Here is a 25,997-nt window from a genome sequence, read left to right as displayed (position 1 = left end):
TGAGTGACTAGACTATACATTCATTGAGACAACTCTGCAGTGACTGTGTTATAAAATTGAATCAATCATATGAGCATGCATGAGAAGATCACGATTGCGCACAATTTGGCAACGGGGATATTTTGTCCAAATCTCAACTTGTCTCATTCACATTATAGTGTATAATGTTTCTAAATTGAGGTAATATTCTTATCTATTCACATATTATTCACATGTTATCAGGTTCACATATTTTATTCAAATGTAAAACAATAATGAATATTTTTAGCTTGGCAATATTCTTCAAATGAATTTGTTTCTACAGGAATGTGGTTGCTGTTGTTCAGGAAGGTGATAAGCCAAGCATTCTTCTCTATGATCTTCAAACCTTGAAGAGGAAAAAGGTTTTGAATATACCGTATGAAACAACCGTTCGAAAGTTTGCCTCTGTGGCGTTCACATCAGACAATAAGTATGTGGTAGCTATTACAGCTAGTCCTGACTGGATGATGCTTTTCTTTTTATGGGAAAAGGGTAAAATTGAGACATCAACTAAAGCAAATAGTCCACCAGCTAATACAGGAGCCATAGTTCAGGTAAATTAGAACTGAAGAATCAATTTTTTTATTTAAATAGGTAATCCAAATTTAAAAATATACCCATATTCCATATTCTAAGATTTTATATAAAAAATTATGTTTATTGATGATGGATTGTTATCCATTTGCACTGAAATGCAATGTTGGAAAATGAAACTTTATAATATGAAAGAAAATTATTTTCCCAGGAAAATCAATTAAGTTGGATCGAAAAAAATATATCCTCAGTAAATAATTTTCTGTTAGGCCTAGACAAAAAAAATAACTTTCTTCACTCACTCATTCAATATTGCTGCTTAGTTGGTGAATAAAAATCCTCTCTCGGCTCTCATATAAAAGTGATGAATTGTGGAGTCCAGCACTATTTTACAATAATTCTTTATATTCACTACACCTGACTATTAACTCAATTTCTTAGCTTGTTCTTAGTAATATTATAAAATATGAAACCTATATGAATCACATTCATCCTCATATTTATTTATTCATTATACATCAATAGATACAATATAATTCCTAACTAATTTTGAATGATTGGGATGGAAATAACAGGCTTGAAGTCCAAAACTGTTGCTTTTCCTAATTTTGATAGAAGTAGTCCAAAAATAGGTTATGTCTGTAACTTCATAAGTTTTATCGAATTTTGAGTCCAAAATATATATGAACTAGGAATTTAGAATATTCTCAAAGTAGTGTAATAATACTTGGCCATGTGATTGGATTCCTATTATTCCATAAACAATTCACTTATTAAAAGTAGTCCATTCACGAGAATAGGTTTGATAGTGAGTATGCCAAATGCCTAGTTGGTTAGTGAAAAATAGATTGTTTGAGAAACAGAGCGTGTGTGCACTTTTCTTTTCCCCTTACCACTACAGAAAACTGCAACTGGTATCAGTTATCTGATACTAGATATCTGCAGTATACAGATTTCCCTGTACCACTCATTAATACATTCTCATCTGACATACGGACTTGCTATCTATGGAAGTACAACCAAGAGTAACCTTGATAAGATCACGACAAAAAAGAGCTCTCAGAATAATAATGAAGTTAAAAAGATTAGACTCTGTAAAACTTGTTTTTCCACAGTTTGGAATCTTAACAATCTATGAGCAATATATTTTTGACGTATTCATGTACTTTAAAAAATACTCGTCATCAGGATCAAGAAACGAAACACATGGCTACAACACCAGATTTGGAAGGATCGAGGAGAGGCATAGATTGGATTTCTTTAAGAGAAAATAACTTTTTATGGGGAGAAAATTTTTCAATATACTTCCTAGAGAGTTGAAGAAATAGAGGAGGTTGAATACCTTCACAAAAAATTAAAGGAATATTTGGTGGGACTATCCCTATACTCTTTGCAGGAGTATGTCAATTTGACTGTACGATTTTAGAATCTTGTTTTTTATCAAAATTGTTGACTTCTGTATGTGTAAAGGATGATTTTGTGACGATATTAAATTCTTGTTGTAATTTGACACTGTTCAGATGTATTTTGTGCATTTTGATGAATAAAGAAATTTTCAATTCAATTCAACTTTGAACATAATATTCTCGTAACTGAAGGGAATAACATACCTTGTATGCTCGTAACATACCAGGAGATTGTGTAAAATTTACTATTTGATGCTTTGTTATATTGCAATCTTATTTATATATGTTATATTGTTTACTGTTGATTGTGTAAAATGTACAATTTAATGTTCTGTGAATCAATTAGAGTAATGTTTTTGCTTGGATCGTCAGGTGGCTCCTAATCTTACCGACAACACAGTGGTCTCGCTGGTGGGTCCGGGCATTTTCAGACTGCTGGCGGTGTCCGACATGGTGTGGCGGCAATACGGATTCCAGAAGGCGGACACAATGCCCTTCTCCACCGTCTGCTGGCTCACTCCCGAGCGCGTGGTGGCCGGCACTCGAGATGGCCGCCTCGTGTTCGTCGAATTCGGCGACTTACGCGCTCTCTACCGGGCGCTGGAGGCGACAATCATCGACGTCAAAGTTAAAGACGAGTTAGTCACTTCCCTCCTCTATCCTCTACAAGCATGAATTATTATGAATATTCACTTGTACCCTTCTTTAATATTTCTTTTATATCAAGGGAACTTGTTATTATTTTCAATGATAACAAATCATAATTACGTTAATAATGTAGAATTTAATATTGATTATTGGTGTAATATCATTTTAAGGCTAGCGGCTAAAAAACAAATATTGGTGATATCCAAAATATCTTAAATATCCACTGGTAATATTTTTCAAAGTTTTTCTATTTGAAAAATTTAAACTTAAGGCGCTCATGTCTCAAAAAGTAATAATCGGTAAAAATTGCAGAGAAAATATTTTTGATAACTTGATAGTATACAAATTGAAAAACTTTGAAAACTATCACCAGTGGAAAGTTTTTTAGCCTCTCGCTCAGCTTTCAGACAGATTTCCACTCACCAGTATCAGTATCCACTTTCCAGTATCATTCTCCAACTTCAGACCAATTTCTCTTCTCGTAACTATGTCAAAATTATTGAAAAATGTGTCAAGAAACAATTATCTAAGTACCTCTCCGTGAATAATTTAATTTCTAAAAACCAATATGGGTTTCAAGAGTCCAGGAATACTTCCGACGTCCTTTTTGACTTGACCCGGTTTATATCAAATAACATAAAAATAAAAAATAAAATTTCAATTACATTTTTAGACTTGGCCAAGGCCTTTGATTCGGTTGATAGAGATAAACTAATCACCAAACTCGAGAATATTGGAATAAAAGATGATTCACTGAAATGGTTTAAAAGTTATTTCAACAATCGACAGCAGTATGTTTCCATTGATGGCACAATTAGCGAACAGAACCTGTTGAATATGGTGTGGTCCAAGGAAGTACCATTGGGCCATTACTATTCCTTATTTATATAAATAATCGTTCAAAGTTACAAATCAATGGAAAACTGTTCTTATTCGCGGACGACACAGTATTGGTGTCAACTGGAGGCACTTGGGAGAGGACCTATTGCAGTGCAACAATAGATCTTGCCAAAATAAAAAGTTGGTTCGACTACAACTGTCTAACGGTTAATGTCACCAAAACTAAATTTATGCCAATTGTAACAAGAAACCAGGCTGACCCTGGCCCAATAATGTTAAAAATGCACTCTTGTGGAAACGCAAGGATGCAGGATTGTGACTGTAGTACCATTGAACGAGTTGATAGTTACAGATACTTGGGTGTTATAATTGATTACAAGTTGAGTTGGGGGCAACATGTTCAGTGTGTCAAAAGTAGGCTCAGGAAATTATTATTCGCCTTCTCTGAGCTTAGCCAGGTGATGGGTGTGGATCAGTGTAGGAAAGTATTTTTCGCCTATGCTCAGTCGCTGATCCAGTATGGTATCCTGGCTTGGGGGAGTGTTTCCTCTACACTCTTGGAACCACTGGCAGTCACACAGATAGCAATTATTAAAACAATCTTGAAAAAAGGCCATAGATATCCGACTAGCTTGCATTTTTCAGAATTCCCGGTTCTAGATATCAGACAGATCTTCTCCAAAACATTATTAATTCACTTGCAAAAATACAAAGATCCAGATCTTAAAAATACCCAGATCTTAGGTGAAACAAATTTAAATTTCCGGTATGAAACTCGCCACAGGACCAACTATAATTATGATGTTCCACAACCGACACTTGGGTCAGATCTGTCAAATTCATTTTACCTGGCTCACATTTTAAATAGAAACTTGCCGAATGAAATAAGAGAGGCGGAGGTGTATAGTCTAGCCGTTTACCGAAGGGGTGTGGACAGGTGGCTGTATCACATTGGCTGGGAGGCAGCCGAGCTCTGCTCCGCTCACGTTATATACGATAACTATCAGAAAGCAAGAACTATCAAAGAATTAAGAATTTATCATATTGATTTTTTTCCCTCTATCAATTCATTACATTATAAAATAGATACATGACGTGGACTCACGGCCTCCTTCATTCCCTGGGATTTATTGGCCTGCACAAGAAATAAAATCAATCCTAAGTTTAGTTAATATTTTTCTTTTTATCTTTTATTTTCTAATCAAGTATTATTTCTTATTCTACTATTATTTGAATTTGTATTTAATCCATTATTATCATTATTATATTCTGAAGCTTATCTTTTCTATTATAATTATTTTATGTAGTGACTGCTTATGTTGTCTGTGGAACTCTCCTCCACACGCAGAAGTATAGTCTTTGTGGAGGAATTCCGTAATATTGAGTTTTTCACTGTAAATGTTTCACTGTAAATACTTGAAGGAATAAAAAATATTTGAATTTGAAGTGTCCGTAACAGTAAGAAAATTATTCCCCGATTCCTAACTAGCCTATTCATTCTCGCTCGGTGCGAATAGTCCCATCTGAACTCATGGGAATAATATCTTCATTGATGGGCACAAACACTGATAGGCCTACTGATATGTGGTAACCCAGCTTCAATTCTTCACTTCAGTGTTCAAGCCTTTTGAAGCTGAGTTATGCATAAAATGTGGGTTCTATACACCACAGTTCTATTGATACAAGATCAGCTCTGAGCTCTATTTCACAACTGTATTCAAATAGCTCTCAAAGTTTGTCAATAATAACATTAATAAGGATGAATTGTAACCAACTAGTGTTACTTTTACAGATCAGCAGGAGCAGGGCAGATAGTGGCAGGACAGAGCCTGTTGCAAGTAGGTTCCAAGGGTGAGGAAGGTTCCAACGAATTTGAAGTCCGTTGTCTCACTGCTTTCTCGCGTGGATTCTGCTACACCTGCACGTCAGGAATTGTCATCCTATTTGAAAAGGAATCCAATTCCAGGTAAATATTTACCACATTCCTCCCACATCGACCATAACTCAACTGTATTGAAACAGTCTAAACTATGAAAATGAAATATACTATACATATTGTACAGTATAATGCATAGTATATTATACATGTATATTTTATTGTATATTTATAACTAAATATACTATATACGAGGGTGAATCAAATGAAAACCTTAAGGGCCGGTTTCCGAGCTCGGGATTTTGCTAAGTCCTAGACTTTAAACAGCTGGAGTCAGAAAATTGGTTTTCCAAAACGGGGCGTAGTCGCAGTCATTGTAATAGTCACGTTTCAATTAAATTTCGAAAAACTAGAAAATTGAACACAAAATAAAATAAAGAGAGAATAGTGTGAAGTTTCAGCTATTTTGAATTATTTAGGAATGTCTAATTTCGTCAAGGAAAAACGTTTCCAATTATATAAATGAGAAAATAAGAACTACGACTACTGTTATAAAAGCTGCGACTACGCCCCGTTTTGGAAAGCCAATTTTCTGACTCCAGCTGTTTAAAGTCTAGGACTTTAGGACTTCCGAGCTCGGAAACCGGCCCTAAAAGTGTTATATATTATTTATTTTGACAACTAAGTGAAACCTACATTTATCATTTTGTGAGATAGTCTGTTTGAAGTGTTATGCAAGTGTTGGAAGCGCATGGATACCACGTTTGGTTGTGCCTGTGCCTGTAGCCACTCGTGCCTGTGCCTGTAGCCACTCGTGCCTGTGCCTGTAGCCACTCGTGCACCGCGGTTTTCACTTCTTCATCACTATGGAATTGCTTGCCTTTCATTGCATCTTTAAGCTCTCCGAACACATGAAAGTAACGGGGGGCGAGGTCAGGAGAAGAAGGTGGGTGGATGAGGCATTCAAATTTGATATCCTGGATAGTTTGAACGGAGAGACGGGCTGTATGTGGTCGGGCGTTGCCATGCTGTAACAACACACCTGAAGTGACAAGTCCTCGCCGTTTACTCCTGATTGCTGGCCGAAGTTGATTTTTTTAAAGATTTGAATGAGAATTAATGTTTACTGTCATTTCCCTGTCAATGCAGTGCTCCAAAATTACTCCGTTCACATAGCAGAAGAGAGTCAGAAAGAGTTTTCCTGCAGATCGCTGAGTTCAGATTTTGATTCACCCTCGTATTATTCAACTATCACAGATTCAGCATTGAAATCGTTCAAAAGCATCATATCTCATTCTTCTTCTACAGTTACAGGAAGAGAAATGTTTTCCGGATTGTAGCAAAGGACGTGAGAGATTGTTCAAGCAAAGAAATGAATGAGATACACAACCTCTCGATCAGTCCAAATGAAGAGAAGCTATTATGCACAACCAAAAGAATGCAAATCTATTTTGTTCAATTGTGGGGACAAGATATAGCTCAGGTTGCTCATTTTCTCACGTGTATCAAGTAGTTCAGTTTCACGCTTGTTCAATATGTGTAAATTCTCTTTATTTGCAATAGGCCTTTTCAAATTCAATCATTCTACAATCACCAGTAATGAAAGATAGCACTAGTGAAAGAAGTAAATAGTATACTCAACCCTCACTCCTAATGCCGTCACAAAGTGCCGTTTGTATGTGCCAGTTTGAACGGGATTTCTGATTAAACTGGATTAAATCGATATTAGGATCGGTTACACAAAAGTTATGTTTTAATCAAGATCCAATCAGAGAAAACGTTTTTGAAAAGGGTTCTTCTCTGATTGGCTCTCGTGGCATTTAATCACTTTTAAAATTTAACAGGATATTGTGCAAACAATCTTAAGTCTCGTTTGTTATAATGTGGTTGATTTTCAGTCAAACCACCAGCTGATCCAATTTCGTTCAAGCTTTCACTGTGCGAACGGCCCATAATAGAGTAGATTATATTTGCCTCATATACACCAATTTTACAATCACCAGTAAAGAAAGAAAGTAATAGTGAAAAAGTAAATAGTACACCCCTACACATAAGTATAGCATATAATTTGCATTATACAATAGACACTAACAGTGACTTCACTTTTGTTTCTGAAATTTTCACTTGAAGTTGACCTTTGTTGTAAAGCAATTACAATCTCTCTATTACACCTTGACTTTCTATTTTTTTAAATTTTGTTTGCTTATCATGTTGAATAATTTTCCTTTATTCCATCAACCTAGACAACAATTTTTTCAAGACCCTTTTGGTATGTGCACAGCTTTTCTGTATAAGCTTTGTAAGATTCGAAATATAGAATTATTCAGGTTAAATTGCTATTTTCAAAAGCTTAACATTCCCTCTGACTTGTTGGTGAATCGTAACAAACACAATGAGCAGTAATTGTGGGTGTATACACACAGACACACAGAGAGTGGTCAGGCGTTCCTAGTTCCAGCGGTCTTGAGCCTAGTTTCTTTCTAGGACACATATCAAATCTAATGGACCAGTACATCTACAGGCTCAATGGTCCATTATATTAATAAGTGTGCTAGATACCGGGGTTTCAAAAGTTACTTTACAACTTTGATGAACCATAAAAAATATTCAAAAAGGATACAGAGCTGTACTTAGTGTTGTTAGAAAGATAAACAAACACCTCAAGTTTTTATCAGAATAGTTAAAAGTACGAAATCGTGCCATAACAAGCACTGTCTTCAGTTATATCAAAACTCCACTGGACCCAAGAGTGCTACAACACCCTTTCTTCATTCAATATGAAAAAACGTAGGGATAGTGTATCTGGATCAATTGCAACAGTTTTCGACTGCAAATATCGATAAGAATGACTATCAACGAAATTCTCACTCACCGCAAGATGGTACACATCACTATCTAACTACATCCAGGCACGCTTGGGTACAAAGGTAAAAGCCATTTCAATTCAACTTGTTATGGCGCAATTTCACACAATCAGACTATTCTAATAAAAACGTGAAGGGTTTTCCTTTAAAACAACACCAAAACCAGCTCTGTAGCCTATCTTGTTTTATTGAATTTATACGAGTTTTCAAAGTTGTAACGTACCTAACTTCTTGAAAATTCTTTAAAATACAGAGTGACCACGAGAAACATTTACATTCTAGAAATATAAAAAACAATATTATTTTTTCAAGATACTATTTATTCAACTTGAGTGAAATAGTTGTGAGTATATGCCATTATTCAATTTTCGTAGAGAATATTAGGTCAGGAAGGCAGGTCCTTCTTCCCTGAGGCAATTTTCTATTCTGTTGAGGAAGCTCTTCCTCACTCGCCCCAGTATACTCTCAGTGATCAATGCCACCTCAGTAAGTATCGCCTCCTTCAAGTCATCTAAAGTGATCTTTATTCGTGGAGACATTTGGAAAAGCAAGTTTATCAACATAAACCCCGTGACATAATATTCTCTACGAAAAGTAAATGGCATGAATATATACTCACAACTATTTTAATCAAGTTGAATTGTACCTTGATTTTTTTCCAGAATAAAAATGTGTCTCGTGGTCACTCTGTATATGGAATCCATCTATATCCTCTTAAGACTGCTTTGGCCGCTGACCGCTCTTTAGGTGAACATACTCTTAGATAGTAAATATAATTCAATTATTATTAATGAATAATTATTATTAAACAAAAATCCCAATTAAATGCTTATTTCCATCTGTATTATAATTCTATTGGAGGTTTAACTGGGTGAGGGGCTACACTCTAACTTCTCCCTTCAATCAATCAATCCTGCCTTGATTATAATCGAATCCACATCAAATAAAAATATATAGTATACATTTCATAGAATAATAAATTGGAAATGGGTCAGTTTTGGGCATGAGCCTGTTGTGCCTTTCTTCATGTCAATTATTTGTATACAATGTTATAAATAAATGATTATCCAATGCACCTTTTGAATAAATTTATTAATTTCCTTATTTATACTTTGAATCATCCATTTATTTATTTAGTTGAATGAGTATATCTCGGTTTCAGTGTGAGGAAATCAGCTTTGAACTGATGGGCGAGGGCCTGCACCATGGCCCCATCACAGGCGTGTCACTGTGTGCGTGGAAGCAGGAGGCGATGACTTGTGGCTGGCTCGACCGAACTGTCTGCGTCTGGGACTACGTCAACGAAACTGTTCTCCTCAACAAAGTCTACCAGGAAGACGTCTACTGTATAACACTGCATCCCACTGGTCAGTACAATAATATTTTCGATGCGCTATTGAGATGTACAATATTAATCAACGGCTTCTCAGCATTAATATTAATAGGAAAATATTAAGTTTATACATATAGAAGCCGTATTCTACGGTTGAAATAAGTGAACTATTTGGCTTCCCGCCGATCATGCAAACCTATGTGACTGGAGGTATATGGTATACTATAATAACAATATATTATTTGTACATACATAGCCTTTAGTTAGATTGTATAATTTGTGTTACTGTTCTCCAAACCTTATTTTCTACTTGTAATTTGTGAGTTTGAAATTTCAAATAATATGACTGACCATTTAAAAATGACGTTATAAGAAATGGCTCATGTCAATTAATTAATTTATATTTATATCAGCTCAAGTGACTAATAGCATAGGGAAAATATAGCATGAGAAGATATCCGTTGTTCATGTCTCAAGCTGATTTTTTTGTTAACTCAAGCCGATCACTGTCGACTAATGTCTATTATTACTGTTTTGGCGGAGTGAGAGTGTAATGACGGCACAGTATATCTAGCGTCACATAGCTTCACGAAAAAATTTCTAGGATTATCGGCTCGAGTTAACAGTGAAATTTGGAACATAAACGCCCTATACCATGGGATATCTTCTTAAGCTATCTTTTCTCTATGTTAATATATAGCTGATAAAGAAATCTTTGTCCTATTGAATAAATTCAGTCACAGGGGTTGCATGAGGGAGTCACAATTTCATACAATTTGCAACGCCGATATTTGTTCGACTGGTGAACCCCAAAATATTCTATCCATACTTCAAGTATCCCTTTTCTTTCATTGATGTGTCTTTTATTGTTATATTGTTATGTGGAAGTCGTAATTCTGATAATAGGAATATAATATATACTGTGTAATTCCAGTCTAGACCGATATGATTTGTAATTGTATTAAATAGATAATTGAATAATATTTTCTCTATCAAAATATTTCTCTATAAATAATATTATTTATATTTTGTATCGAACAAAAATCATTATTTTGAAAATCTAAGAGAGCAGACTTTTTTTGAAACTAATAAAGAAGACTCACTTAACTGATCACGGTATAAAAATTCCATGACAAAATGGAATCTTCGGTCTACTATTGAATTTTAGGTTCAGGGGTTCCATGATTCGGTATAGGATGGGTATAGGACTATGAAGTTATAGAGTCTGTCTTGAAAATGAGTGAATATTATCGTTCAATTATTTTCATACGGCTACTTGAACGTGCTAATGCAAGGAATCACTAGCACCCTTATTATTCCATTACCGACACGACTAGTTTTGGGTATTAATCTCATTCGCAAGTGTCAAAATGAATTATTATTCTGCAGTAATGAAATTTCAATATTGGTAATCATAATAGACATAGACAAATTCATGGATCCACACAAATCAATAATAGGAATTATGTAAGCAATCTTGATAACAATTGTGTTGTATTTTGAAGGTTTGTATGCAGTGCTGGGATTCTCGGATAAGCTGAGATTTCTTCTAGTGCTAATCGACGACCTGCACGTGATTCGTGAATTTCCGATCCGCTGCTGCAACGAGGCACAGTTCAGCCGCAGTGGTCACATGTTTGCCGCCATGAACGTCTACAACATCCACGTTTACTCATCCATCACTTTCCAGCTCATCTACACTCTCAAGGGTCACAACAATAAGGTCACCTCTAATGCATTTTAAATAACATTTATCTGCGGCCATGTTATAATGTAAACATTACAATATCAATCTCATAGCAGGATTAATTTTGCAATGGTTTTTCAATACTTTACTATAATGTTAACATTATAACACGGTTTCTCATGCTAGTGACATCAACAGTAAAACACGGCTTCTGATGTAATGCCAGCTGAGCTTTAGTGTTTACAAGTTTGTGTTTCTTGAATGCTTCCAAATTTTCTTAAATAAATCAATATTATTAGTTTAAAGTGGTAATTGAGTGGAATATTTCCAATCAATTTATTAATTCAAGCCATCTAAATTCAAAATTTATAGTTTTCATTTTTATTTTGAACTAAAATTTTATAAAAATTGTACACGTGAAATTCTAGCCTTATCTTGGACTTTGTCACCTATAAATTTGGAAGAAAATTGGACAAGGGCTACCTTATTATTTTATCCACCAATGTTATTACATTAGTGTAATTTGCATTGTAAATAAATAAATGCTAGCAGCCGGTTTCAGTAAATCAAGTTTTTAGTACCGTATGTCAAGTATTCAATTCGTCAAATTCTCAGTTTATTAAGTTTTCAATTCGTCAAGATCTCAGTTTATCAAGTATTCAGTACGTAGAATTTTCATTGCGTCAAGTTTTCAATTTGACTTGTTCCCCGTATTTAAAGTTTACTATCCACTCTCTCACTCTCTCTCTCTCTCTCCTCTCTCTCTCTCTCTCTCTCTCTCTGAGTAGTTTTTCACCTATTGTTATTTCAATCTTTTCATCATAGAGACTAGTTGGTTAATGTCTAATCTTACAACAAGTGTGTCAGCAATGCGATACTTTTCTTTAGAGGTCGTAAATAAAATAGTGTGTACAACAATTTTATATGGTATTGTGACAATACATTTCGTAAGCGGGCTGGCATAGCTCGAATTGATAGATAGTGAGCGACTATCGATAAGATAAGGTGCCAGCCAGCTATTATTCCAACTCAAGCAGCTTTAATATAATAAAGATTCTCTCTCAATTATGTGATATTATAAATGTGAATGTCTATGTAGAATTATATTTTCAATAATTATTATATCCTCTTTCGGAAAAGTGTTTTTTTATGTTCCCCTCTGATCCATGATTTTATATTGTTTTGTGGAGACTATTGTTTCTATCTTTGTCAATTGAGGGTACCCTCACTTCCATAACTTTGGGGAAGTATCGGCCTTATCTCTCGTTGTAACGGTACTCTTTCCCGGCAACTTGGGAGGAGCCCGGTTGTTTTTCATTCTCCTCTCTCGTTGTCGATTGAAGTGTGCGGTTGAACTTGGCTGTGACGAATTATCGTGATGCATTAGAAAATTAAGCCGTGATGTATTACGTGCGGTGTGAAAAGACTGATTCCAAAAGCCTGAAGTACCTGCTCTACCGACTGAGGCATATCTATCCAGGGACCAAAAGCTTAAAAGCCGGTGAGTCCGCTCCTTAATTAAAATATAAGTTACAAAAATGACCCTTAGGTCGAGTCAGGTTCCACAGTATTTAGGCCTGAAGCACTCGTGAGATGTTTAAGACACGCGTTCGCTCGCATCTTAACTCTACATCCAACTCATGCGTTAAACACCTTTTCTATAAAACTGTTGTATAAACTACTATTATCGTTGAATAAGATAATCTCAACAACATGTGTTATTTGTCGTCGTGATTGCAGCCAAATGGGCTGAAAGCTCAGAAGTCCTGAGTTCGAAACCATTTTTACCCCTGGAGACTTTACTCCAATCTCTCTGTAAGTTACCAAATAGGTTCCCAAGTGGTTTATTTCTGGCTTCATAGCGTAGAGGTCCTGGGTTTGATCCCTTTTTTGACCTAGAGCTTTTCTCGGATCACTCCTATATTTTGAATGTACACGGTGAGGCCTTAGTTTCCCGCCGTCCAAGAATAATGAATTTATTCAGGTGAAACCTGGACAACTCTGACAAGCGTTCCAACCAATAAGCTCACTCGATATTATTATTTGTTGGCAAAAATGGAGCATTATTGAAATGACATAATCAAGTAAAAATATGTACCTACTCTGGGAAGAGGTTCATCTTGATTATCGTCAAGCCAGTGCTCTGAATCAGTAGACATAAGGTAGGATTGTAGCTTTTAACAAAAAGATTGTAAATTTTAACAAAAAGATATCATTTTATATACTTTTTCAAGAATTGGCACATACATTAATGTGTCCAATATTTGCCGATATATGAAGATACAACGCTATAATGTTGACCGATTGAAGTGAGGTCTAAGATTCAAGTCGACGGTTTCGCATTTCTCTTCATGTATACATACATGCGACCATGTTTGTTCTATTCGTTTCAATGTCCGAATAGGAGGTGTATGTATGTTTGTTCCGCATTTAAGTCGAAACGTGGCAATAGATTTTCATGAAATTTAACAGGAATATTTTTTTCGATGTATATGTAAGGTTTCTTGAAATTTTGCATTTCAAGGATAATATGAAATGAAAAGGAGTTTCCTTCTGAAACTCCGGGTGAAATATTACCGTAAAAATCAGACTATAGAATTATTCATAATAAATCAGCTGTCGAGTGTATTATTAATTGCAATGTCGCTTGCGATCAATAACTCAAAGGCCCGGTTGCACAAAAGCCGGTTAAATTTTAACCGTGATTAATTCTACGAGGACCAATCAGAGAAGGCATTTTTGAAAATACAGCTTTTCTGATTGGTTCTCGCGGAATTAACCACGATTAAAATTTAACCGTCTTTTGTGCAACCGGCAGAAATTATCATAGTACTTCCTCTCGACCTTTCTCTGCTTTCAACTCGAGCTGACCAGTTGCCAGTATGTCTTGTAGGAAATTAGCTTTTGGTGAAAGTAGTTGTTTACAACAGATGATTCGTATTGTCGATACGCAAACCCAAACAGTCATTAGCGGTTTTCACACCGATATCTCGCCGACACGACAGGACAGGACATAATTTACTCTGATGGAGTCAGTCTTAGAGGAGGCTATGGTTTACAACTGCGAACTGGTCTACCGTTCACAGAACTACTAGTAATATTATCTTCATCAATTAGCATAGTATTTCATTTCGTTCAATAAATAGTTTCTCGAAAGAGAATAGGAGGTGAAAAGTTATGGACCTTGGGGCGCCAAAATGCCAAATCCGACCCAGCCAATTTCTTCATATTCGTGCGGACACGATACCCTAAATGTCCTTGTTGGCTGATTAGGTTAACGTACTGATAAATCGGCCAATCGGAGGACATTGTGAACATTTTGTCGTGACGCCCAGAGATCGGCTTGTGTGAAAAAAGTTTGTAAAAGTGATAACTTATTTCAACTATCTATAATTATTGCCGAAATAATAAAATGCCAGTTCACAAAGTGTTTATTCACAGTGAATCACTTGATGTAGTTATTCATTTCCCACTCTGTAAGTTTTGTGAATCGGTCTTGCTGCTCCAAGATCCACTCTCCACACTCATAGTTTTTTCATCGTCTCTCGGCTCCCTGAACAAACTACAGTTTTTATATGTATTTCCTGTTCCTTGGCCTGTATACAGTATTATGAATTTTATATTTATTCCAAGCAAGAAAAGTCTTTATGAAAAATATTACTGTGGCAATGCAATTTTTTATGGTAATGGGATAAGCTTTCCATTGGGTGATGATTGGGATGATGAACAGGCATTTTTATAATCCTAGCTCTTTCCTTGCTTTTCTTATTTCTCTTTTTTCACTATTTTATGACTGTTTTTTGCTACATTTTGTTGAAATTAAGTAGGCCTATCATTAATATACCATTAAACCAACTTACAACAAAGTTCTGTAGCTGCATAAAAACTCCCACTTCATAATATCATAGAAATGTCCATGAATTTTCATTGGAAAATGTATTTCCCTGTTCACAGACAGCAAAAGAAGTGGACATCAGGCAAACACAGCTCGACTGCATTGTTCTGTCTCGCTCTGATCAAATGATGTTTGTTGCTGGGGACAATGGATCAGTGCTATCTGTCAGGTTTCCGTGGGTTCATCCGCCAGAGTATCAGAATTTTCAAATGCATAATCATCGAATTTTGAAGGTATTGATTTCTCTGTCCAGCTATAATCTGATCCTTCAATCTAGTTATTAAAGAACAGTAGTGAGAACCTTTCATTATCTCAAAGTTTACATAGAAATTCCACAAGAAGTCAAACTGAAGTAATCATACTATGATTCTAGAATAGAATAAATAAATTATGGAGAGCATGAAGATGCAAAGGAACTTATTAATTTATAAAAAAAAATCCGTATAGATAAAATGCATTACTAACTTAGTAAGAAATCTGATAGGTACTACTGCAATTTGGAATCAAATGTGAACAAGAGTACTTAAAGAATAGTGTCTGTAATGATTAATTGAATTTCGAATAATGATTTGATAAAAATATCAAAACAGATTCGTTGTCTTAATCAAATGTGACATCAATCATCATTACGTTAATCTTTATTACAACCTAGCATTTTCATTTTGATCATTGAAGAATATTCTTCATCGTAGACTTGATAGTTACATCGATTTACACACAAATCATCTTCGGCTTCCTCACTATGGGGGAAACCATAAGTTACAGATCAGTCATCGAAGAAATTAGCCTAATCCTCTTATTAACCGGAGTATGACCTCATGATCTCCTAAATGCAATTTTTATAGCCCTCCTTGGGTCTTGTCAATATAGAATCTATTTTAAGTTGATATTTTGTATGTAATGTCTTAGAAGTCGTCGAGTAAATGTGTCAGGGATAAGTGTAAAGATATCTTATAAATTAAAGACCCTGGAAACTATTTTTCTATCAATATGAAAATGAAAAAATCTTTATTTTGGGGAGTTAGGGCTCCTAAGTCCTCTGCACCACTCAACCTCGGAGTGTGTTTTTTTTTCAAAATATTCTCTTTCTTATGGATTCATTCTAGAATAGGAAATATCAAATGAATAGATCTAAGTTCAGAGGTAATAGTAAGAAATCAATGTTTCATCCTCCAAACAATACAATAATTTTCAATACCATAAAATATGATATATAAATGACGAATTAAATATGATAATTATCTTGTTTTGAGTTTTATCGTTTGAACTATTCCAATGTTGCTTTGTCGGTTAGAGAAAAGAAGGCTTTTCCCTCATTATCATTTCATTTTTCATCATTACGTTATTATTTCGTGTTGAATGAGAAATCTTATTTCTTGTCCGCAGATGAAATTGACTTATGACGATAAAATGCTGATAACGACTAGCACGGATGGCACCATGTGCTTGTGGAAGGTGACCGCGGTCGAGGGCAAAACCATCAACATGGACCCGAACTTCACCTTCTCCAACGAGATTCTGATCAGCAAGGACGACTTGCAGGACAAGATAAGAGCCATCAAGGACCAGACGCTGCGCATCAAGCAGCTGGACACTGAGCATGCGTACCAGACCCGGCAGATGCAGACTGCTCACAAGGATGAGGTGGATGAGTTGCAGTCGGCCTATCTCACTACCATTGAACAGCTCAAAGACAAAAATCAGGTCATTAAAACATCACTTATCATCATAGGACCGAATAGATTGCTATTTTCCACTTCTGAGAGTTTCTCTGTTCTTATTATGAGACCTAATCATTAAGATATGATTAACATACTCGATTATTATCGGACGGATTCATCTGAGTAGTTCAAAATTGTGATTATTCATTCATTTGATTTGTTAGTATTCTTAATATTAAGTATGTATAATTCCAAGTTAACTTCATAGTCCAGTCAAGGGAAGGTTATAGAGGGAATAGTTTGACTTCCACCCCGCAGTCCTGTAGGTTAGTCCCAGGGTAGTAAGGAGGTGAACATATAAAAAGTCTCAACCCCTACCTCCTGTGCTAAAGGGGGTGGGGGTGGTTTAAAAGCTCAATGGTGGTACCTTTTTTGGTTTCTTGCATATAAGTTAACTCGAAAGGTACAGACATATTGTTCTATACAAAATTAAAGCTTACATAATTCCCTACAATATTCATTCTCAAGTTCAATATTATACAGTTTCGAGTTATATGTGAAAAAAACAAATTGTACCTTTGAACCACCCCCACCTCCTTAGCACAGGGTGTAGGGGTTGGGACTCATTATATGTGTTCACCTGCTTACTACACTAAACAGAACTGCGAGGTAAAAAAGTTGTCTCCCAAACCTTTCCTTCTATACCCTTTTTTGAGCATTCATTGCCTGGACTAAAAATTATTTTTTCAGGATATGGAGACAGAGCACACAATTGAAATAAACAAGATAAACAGACAAATAGCCGACACCAAACTGGAGAATGAACAAGAAGTTGAAAAGCTCGAATCTAGTTACAATGCAAAGCTGATTGTTGAATACGATAAGTATTCTAAGCTTGAAGGCTTATTTGAATCAACGCAACAGAAGTGCAACAAGTACTGTAATATATATTACATTAGTTTTTAGAAACGTATGTCTAGACTGTAAATAGTTTTTCTGTACAGAATAATAATTGAAGTAAAGTGGATATTTTCAATTGAATTAATTTCAAGTCAAATTGAATTGAAAGAATAGTGTTATATACAAAGAAAAAGAGAAAATAATTTCAATATGGTGCTGAATAATTGTTGGTACGCAAAATTGAGTGTTAATTATTAAGATTATATTCCCAAATCAAAGTCATATTCTTGCTTAATTTGAGTGAGCTTCTCTTAACCGTTTTCGTGTGTAGAAAACATATATTATGTTGACCGTGAAGTAGATCCCGGCCTTCATTAGTGACTATGATTCACTCCAATCACTTTACTTATTGATCAATTTGATTGAATCGCTATTATTGACCGTTGATATTAAATTGTAGTTCTGTTCAATACTGTAGTACTAGAGTTGGAGGTAACTATTGAGTAGCTAATTTTGAATAAGAAGTAGTTTGAATTATTAAAGTTCCCTATGAATCGTTTGCAGAAATTACGAAGATCTGCTTGAATCAAAACGGCTGGCTCTAGAAGAGATTTCGACCAGTTATGAGAAGAAGTTGGATGAAAAACGAATGCAAATAAAAAAGGTCGGGAAATCATGAAAACTATGTAAGATGTATTTGAATAATTAGAGCTAATTTAGAAAAAATAGATTTATGAAAGATACCGGTCTCCAAGAACACCAAACTGTATATTTTTACAATAATCAGTATAGTTGCCCTGAAAACGAAATCAAGAGTAGTAGCAAAATTACCACTTATAAGAAATCACTTATAAGAAAATAATAGGAGATTCCCTAAAAATCTCAACCATAAATTTGATAGTGGAAAGAATGACAAATATGCATCTATTATACAGAGTGTCCCACCAAGGTTGTAACAGCCGTTGACCATAGATTCTACTCGACATTTCTGACAAAAAATGTTGACAGTAAACTTTTCTCCTATCGACCTTAGTTTTCGAGATATAACGATTTTTCGATATTTTCAGAATATATCCACTTCTGGTTATTAAGTTCTCAATAACTCGAAAACTACTGGTCGAATTTCAAGGGTATTGTTGAAAAGAGAAAAACATTTCAAACAAGATTGATATAATTTTATCTGTTGTTAGATATTTTGTAGTTTTTTATTAGGGCTTAAACTTGAAATAATGCTATTCTTTAATAATTCAAAGTCAAATTTCAAAGCGATTTTCTCCGGGTAATTATAGTGGTTTCAATATTTCAATAACTTCTCCATTTCATAAGCTTTCGAATGAGTATAAATTCGAAAAGGTTGAGTTCCATGATAAAGTATTCAAAACTGCTAATATCTGGAATGAACACCTTCAAAATGAGGAAATTCACAAACAGCATGCATCAAGAGGTGATCTTAAGGGTGAAATCACCTGATTATTGCATTATTTTCTATAGCCTAAATGCTATTTAAAATATTAATCATACACTTTTACAAGATCCAACAAAATTTATTTAAATAGAATTATAATTCAAAGTAGTTGAATAACACAATTAAAAAAACTGATGGGAATCATTCAGATGGTAATCAAGTTACATATCATGCTCACTGCTTAAAGGAATTCAAAATAGCCTCCATATTTATGTTTATGCAACTTCTGTTGCCGTTCATGAAGCTTCGAGTTGCCGTCTCACTTCGTTGGGCCATGTCTTCATTACTTTAAACGCCAATCGAATTCTGAGAATCAGTTCCTCCCTGGTCTCTACAGGTTCTCTATAAACATTACTTTTCACAACCCCCCAAAAGTAGAAGTCTATTGGAGTGTCTCTACAGGTTCTCTATAAACATTACTTTTCACAACCCCCCAAAAGTAGAAGTCTATTGGAGTAAGATCAGGTGTGCGTGGTGGCCAACTTACGGGTCCACCTCGGCCAATCCACCGGCCAGCGTAATTGTTATCAAGCTACCCACGGACGTTTCTAGCATAATGAGGGAGGCAGCCATCCAACTGGAGCCACATAATCTGCCTCAAGTTGAGAGGCACATCTTCCATCAATTCGTGAAGCTCATTGACCAGAAAGTCCATAATAATTTCACCATTTATTCTTGCAGGGAAAATGAAAGGTCCATGTATGTTTATTGTGGAAATTTACAGCATCAGTTCATGTGAACGTACTTTTATCTGTGATCTGTCGATAAAATGTTTGAAACACAATCTTTTGCTAAGATCCAAAGGCAAAAATGCATCCAAGAAACAGTATCAGGTTCATTCAACTCTTGAACTGGGGTATCATAGAATGGTCGAAAGTTATTCTTCTTCAATATTTTTTGGAACTATCATTCTTGAAACATCCAACATCTTAGCTGCCCGCCGGATGCTGGAACGAGGATTCTGCTCGAAATACTTTAAAATAATATTCTCAAAAGCTTCAGAAATTTAGATGGGTCTCTCGTACCTTGAAATTGATCCTAGGCCCTTACCATCTTGACATCTGTCAATCTTAAAAACGTGTTATGAGATGGGTGTTTTCGGTCAGAAAAACGTCTTCTGTATACTCTCTTTGCCTCTCTTTTATTGCATCCACACTCTCCATACACCAATAACATGCTCAAATACTCAAACAAGGTTAATTTCATGATAATAAACGCGAACACTTCTCTACTAGCCAAAGTTGATACATATCAATTATGCCAATTAACTGGAAAGCACACTGAAAACTATACTGGAAATAGGCTGAAACATACACTACTTCTTGTTATGTTATTCAGGATTTATGGTACAGGAAAAATGCAAGTTATTAAAAAAGACATATCATGTTAAAATGTTGATTAAAACTTGTGGATATTGTCAGAGAGAAATCAGGTGATTTCACCCTTAAGATCACCACTTGATGCATGCTGTTTGTGAATTTCCTCATCATTTTGAAGGTGTTCATTCCAGATATTAGCAATTTTGAACACTTTATCATGGAACTTACCTTTTCAAATTCATACTCATTCAAAAGCTAAAGAATAACATTATTTCAAGTTAAAAAAACCTAATAAAAAACTACAAAATATCTAACAACAGATAAAATTATATCAATCTTGTTTGAAATGTTTTTCTCTTTCCAACAATACCCTTTAAATTGAAATTCGACCAGTAGTTTTCGAGTTATTGAGTATTTAATGACCGGAAGTAGGCATATTCTGAAAATATCGAAAAATCTATATATCTCGAAAACTAAGTTCGATAGGAAAAAAGTTTACTGAACATTTCTTGTCAGAAATGTTGTGAAGAATCTATGGTCAACGGCTGTTACAACCTTGGTGGGACACTCTGTATAATAATTGTTCCTGTCTGGGTTGTTTGTTTTTCGTCGTAGATGATTGAGGCGATGGAGAAAAATGACTATGAGCATGAAGTGATCAAACTGCAGATGGAGAAAGATTCGGACAAGGAGATAGTCGAACTGAACAACAAATATGAGGATTATCTGAACGGTGAGCGCGACCTCAATATTCGTTTGAGAGGTGAAACTGGTGTTATGAAGAAAAAAATATTGACGTGAGTATTATTGAAAATAGTAGCTTTGATTCAATGAAATATATGATTGGTCGAAAAATTGATTGAATAGAATGGAAATATATTGTATAAGAAAGTAACCTTGTGGAGAGATTTAATTATGTAGAGAATATTCGTTGATGAATATTCAATTTATTAGATTCGCAGTGCATTTAACTCATATAAGAATTGACAGAAAACGTTTCAAATTTTCATTGAACATACACTGTCATCCTCTAGGATTGATTTATTTATGAATTGTACTTGTGTGTGTTAATTCAATTAATTATTGTATTTTTTCATTTATATCAATTGTGCCAATGGATATACGTAGCTCATGAAAAAAATGCTCTTTATCACTTATCGTTTGCTATTATATCTCGTTTCTTTAAAATTGTGATTGATATCACAGATAATTTATTGCTTTATAATAATAAGGTGTTCCAGTTTAGAATGACATAATTTTTTCTACCCTACTCAGGCCTGATCGAATACAATGCGATCATTATATTTAATGATGGATAGCTCAAAATACAAATCAAACTTGTGTAGTGTGTCTGCTATTGAAATGAAATGAAGTTTATTGATTCCTTTCACAAAAAAATAGCAAATTACAATTTAAAAAAGTAGGAACTAAGTTGACCACTCTAACCAGTATTCGTGGTCAACTTACAGAAAAAATAAAAATAATCATCATTACTAAAAAATTATTCAATTCAATTCAATTTTATTTTTCATGTTATGCATCGTATATAATACGCATAATATGCATCTAATTACATAATGGTTATAACTTGATTTTAAATTATACAAAATAAAATCCATTGATTTTTCAGTCCAGCATTAATTAAGAATCTCTTGCACTCCGTGACGTCTGCAAACCAATGTGAACAAAAATATACAACCAGTACAATTTATCTTGAATATTCAAAAAATATAGGCTACAGTCTCATTATTATTTTATATGAATGTATTAAAAAACCATTACTATTCTACGATTATATTTCTCACATGTGTTATTCACGATTCTAATTATCGAAAAGAGAAAAAAATGTATATAATGTTCAATCTGTATATTATTAGTATCTGCTTCTTTATAAACATATTCATACTTATGTCAGTGTTGCGTCAAGAAAAACTAATTCTTGGAAAGACATTAGCCAAGCTCTTAAAAGTTTTAAAAAGTACTTAATATTTTCAGATGATTTGATTTCGTATGGTAATTGATTGAAGTATTTTGGTGCTACATATTGGAACGATTGTTCGAAAATTGATTTATTGACTTTTGGTAAACGAAACATTCTTTGTGTGATTCTTCTTGTACTGTAATATAAATTCTCTTTACCAGTATTGCCAGCTCTGACATAGAATAGCTTTAAGACTTTATATACAAAAAGATGTTGTAGAGGTAATGCTCTTATGAAGGTATATTATGAAAAACATAATGGAAAGGAATATAATGGAATCATATTTTATGATTCTATTGAATTTCATAAATTCTATTGTTGATTACTTTGCAGAGCTCATAAGGACATAGAGGAGCTGAAGTATCAAGTGTTCACCTTGCAAAATGAGTTATTGCAACTGAATTCTGTAATAGAAAAAATGGAGAAGAAAAGATTACAACTCCACAAAGAAATTGCGATAAAAGACAACTCAGTGCGTGATAAAGAGGGCAGGATTCTAGAAGTTAAGGGTACGAATGACTTGCTTGAAAAGTACAGAACTGTTCTCAGTGCCAAAATCAGTGAACTCCAAGACACCCTTGAACCATCCGATAAAAGAATTGAGTCACTAAAGGATGTAATAGCCAAGGTTAGTGGGCTTTATCATAGCCACATTTCAATTTGTGGAGTTGAATTAACTTATTTATTACCGAATTTCTTCCGATGCCCAGTATCAATATACCTTTGTATATAGAAAAACTGAAAAACAATCTCTTGCAATGACTTTCTGCTTTACAAATAATTTTTCCTTCACCTACTGTCTGAAATACTTAATTTACCTACTCCCTGAAATATAATACTAAAGTGTCACTTCTTCGCCCTCGGTACTAAAAACCAGATAAACTCCCTAGGGAGTAAAAGTAACTCCATTCAAATAACATGGAAAGCATATCTATTTTAAAAACTTACATTGGAAATAGGTTATTATTTTGTTGTCATTAATATTTTTCCACCAATTTTCTTTGTAGCTAGAATCTGAAATGGAAGACATGCAGAATATGAACGCAGTGCTGAAATCACAAGGCAACGAGTTGGAAGGCATTTTGGAGAACAGAACCCGCTCTCTCAACGACGAAATAGCTTTCGGCAAAGATATTCGCACATTGCTGAAACATCTCTCGACCGACATGGCGGCAGCGTCGAGGCTTATTCAGCACCCAACCAAGCTCAAGGAAGAAATGAAGGTGAGTAGGCCTACAGCAAGCGATAATGTCACCTCCTTTCTTTTAATAGAAACTCATTGCTTATAGCCTAATAATTCAGTTAAATAGTTTTCTCTTGTCATGCTATTATCGGTTGAGAACTACGTTTCAAATTATATGTATATGGTATTCTTTCCTTCCCTGTCCTGTTGTGTTAAATTTAACAATACAATCATCATTCGCTAGCAGAAGGCATCAGTATTGGTACACCACAACAAATTGTTTCTAAAGCTTCTCAACACTATCCCACATGCTGGTAGAAGAAGTAGAACTTTGAAAGAATTTTCATCCATAGTAAAAGACTGACTATTTCAGAACCAAGAAATAGATATCTTTTTTAATTCTCTCCTGAGAACCTATCACATAACTCAGCTACAATAAAATTTATGTATGTTTCGGTCAATTTCTAATTTTTTTGTAATTAATTATTTACATTGTTTACCTTAACTCATACTTAATCAATATAGTATTATTTCATTATTATCAAACTTTATAACTTGGCTTTTGTTTTTCTAAATCATGTTTTATCATTGTTTTACACATGAATATACACTTGTACCGCAAAGGCCGTATTATACTTTGCTTAAGTTTTTAAAATAGCAACTATAGTCTGTGTAAAATGAGTTGAGACTTGGCCCTCCATCCGAAGAAATTACAGGGTTGCCAAATCGTGTAAAATTGCAACTTTCTCAAATTTCCGAATCAACGTCAGAATTGGATGTACAATATCATCCCCGATATCCTAGTAGTGCTAAAAAAGTTCCAGAGTTGAAGGTTGAAGGATTAATGGAAATTTAACTTTCATGATAAAATTGGAAATATCGCGAAGATTTGTTTTTCTTCTGAATATCACTTCTCTGAGAATCATGGGGCGTCGTAATGCGTAATCATTTTATATCAAATTAACGGAGATAATGTCTCCTTTTTATTTTAGCACTACTAGGATATCGGGGATGATATTCTACATCCAGTTTTGACGTTGAATTGGAAATTTGAGAAAGTTGCAATTTTTCACGATTTGGCAACCCTGTAATTTCTTTGGATAGGGGGCCAAGTCTTAACTTATTTTACACAGACTATATATAGTATTCAATTATGTAACTAAGATTCATGACACTGGCAGCGCCGCTACACAATTGCTGCCAGTTCAATTCTAAGAGAGAGATTATTTTTGTAAAAAAATTTGTTATGTGAAAGGAGATTAAATTTCATTCTCATTCAATTGTGGTTGATTGCACGAATCCATCATTATATTCTAATACTAGGTCATTAATTTATAAACAGACCAACTAGATTAAATTAAAAGATAGTAAGTGCATTGAGATTGATAGTGGTGAATGGATTTATTAGACGAATGGAAGTTTATGTCACATCTTCTTCTTCTTGAGTGCTAGAGGGGTATGAATCCCGTCTTACATAATATCTCAAGCATGATCAGTTGGATTGAGAGTGCTGTATTTTTTCTAGTGTTTTAAATGTTTCCTCCTGGGGTATGCTGATAGTCTCATCTTCCTGTGTTGTTGATGAGACTAGATCTTGAAGCATGTTAGATCCATTGATCGGTTCATCTTCAAATGTCAAATTGCAATATCTTGTTTTGTCGCAGAAACTGTATGAACGTTACAACCGTGCGGTTGACCTGGAGCTAGGCCGGGGCCACGACAAAGAAGCCGACCTTGAGTTTGAGCGACAGATGAAGTATCTGCAGAAGGCGGCCGGTAACATCAAGTCCCTCATCTACAAGGCTTCTGACAATGAAGACTATGAAACCAACGTGGCTCTCATCAAGGTACCGTAGTTATCCTTTATTTCAACTACTATGAACCTAAAAGTAATTGCACATTCATTCAGTCTTCCTTGCTTATTTTGAAAATGCTGCGACATAATAGATCTGTAAGTATTGGCTCAATTGAATTTTTAAATGAAGATATTCTGAACTACAAAATATTACATTTCCAAACTTTCCACTCCTTTCCAAATAATTTTCTTACTGAATACCCATGTTGAATGTTTCAGTTGGAGCTTGTACAAAATCTTGTTGGGATGAAATTTTTCATGATAAACGCGATACGAAATTCCCACACCACAAACCGCCGCGATTTAATCCAGGACCAATTCATTATATTGCATCAAACTAGAGCAATTTTAATCCCGAATCATTTCATCCTGAATCTCTAGAAGCAAATTCATATTCGCAGCTATTAATTGCAACAAAGCACTCAGCATAGACATAACTTATTAATTTAAAGCCTGATGATATAGTTGTAGTGCTACAAGTTTTTGTCAGAGGAAACTATGTACCAGAAGTGATTTCTCATAGACTATT

General features: G+C 34.7%; 1 protein-coding gene across 1 annotated transcript in view; it reads left to right on the top strand.

Annotated features, from left to right (window-relative positions):
- Positions 1-25,997, top strand: part of LOC111049517 (cilia- and flagella-associated protein 57) — a 42,874-nt gene that overhangs the window by 13,070 nt on the left and 3,807 nt on the right. Inside the window, exons 2-15 of the mRNA XM_039420106.1 lie at positions 305-575; positions 2,334-2,599; positions 5,242-5,415; positions 6,634-6,808; positions 9,352-9,556; positions 11,028-11,262; positions 15,118-15,337; positions 16,491-16,808; positions 17,516-17,700; positions 18,230-18,329; positions 21,065-21,246; positions 22,764-23,058; positions 23,438-23,653; positions 25,278-25,460. Coding sequence (XP_039276040.1) covers positions 305-575; positions 2,334-2,599; positions 5,242-5,415; positions 6,634-6,808; positions 9,352-9,556; positions 11,028-11,262; positions 15,118-15,337; positions 16,491-16,808; positions 17,516-17,700; positions 18,230-18,329; positions 21,065-21,246; positions 22,764-23,058; positions 23,438-23,653; positions 25,278-25,460 — 3,025 coding nt within the window. The remainder of the gene's footprint in view (positions 1-304; positions 576-2,333; positions 2,600-5,241; positions 5,416-6,633; positions 6,809-9,351; positions 9,557-11,027; positions 11,263-15,117; positions 15,338-16,490; positions 16,809-17,515; positions 17,701-18,229; positions 18,330-21,064; positions 21,247-22,763; positions 23,059-23,437; positions 23,654-25,277; positions 25,461-25,997) is intronic.

Source organism: Nilaparvata lugens, chromosome 2 (assembly GCF_014356525.2).
Source record: "Nilaparvata lugens isolate BPH chromosome 2, ASM1435652v1, whole genome shotgun sequence".
Lineage (NCBI taxonomy): Eukaryota > Metazoa > Arthropoda > Insecta > Hemiptera > Delphacidae > Nilaparvata > Nilaparvata lugens.
Note: the sequence above shows the minus strand (reverse complement) of the source record. Positions and strands in the feature narration are given on the sequence as shown.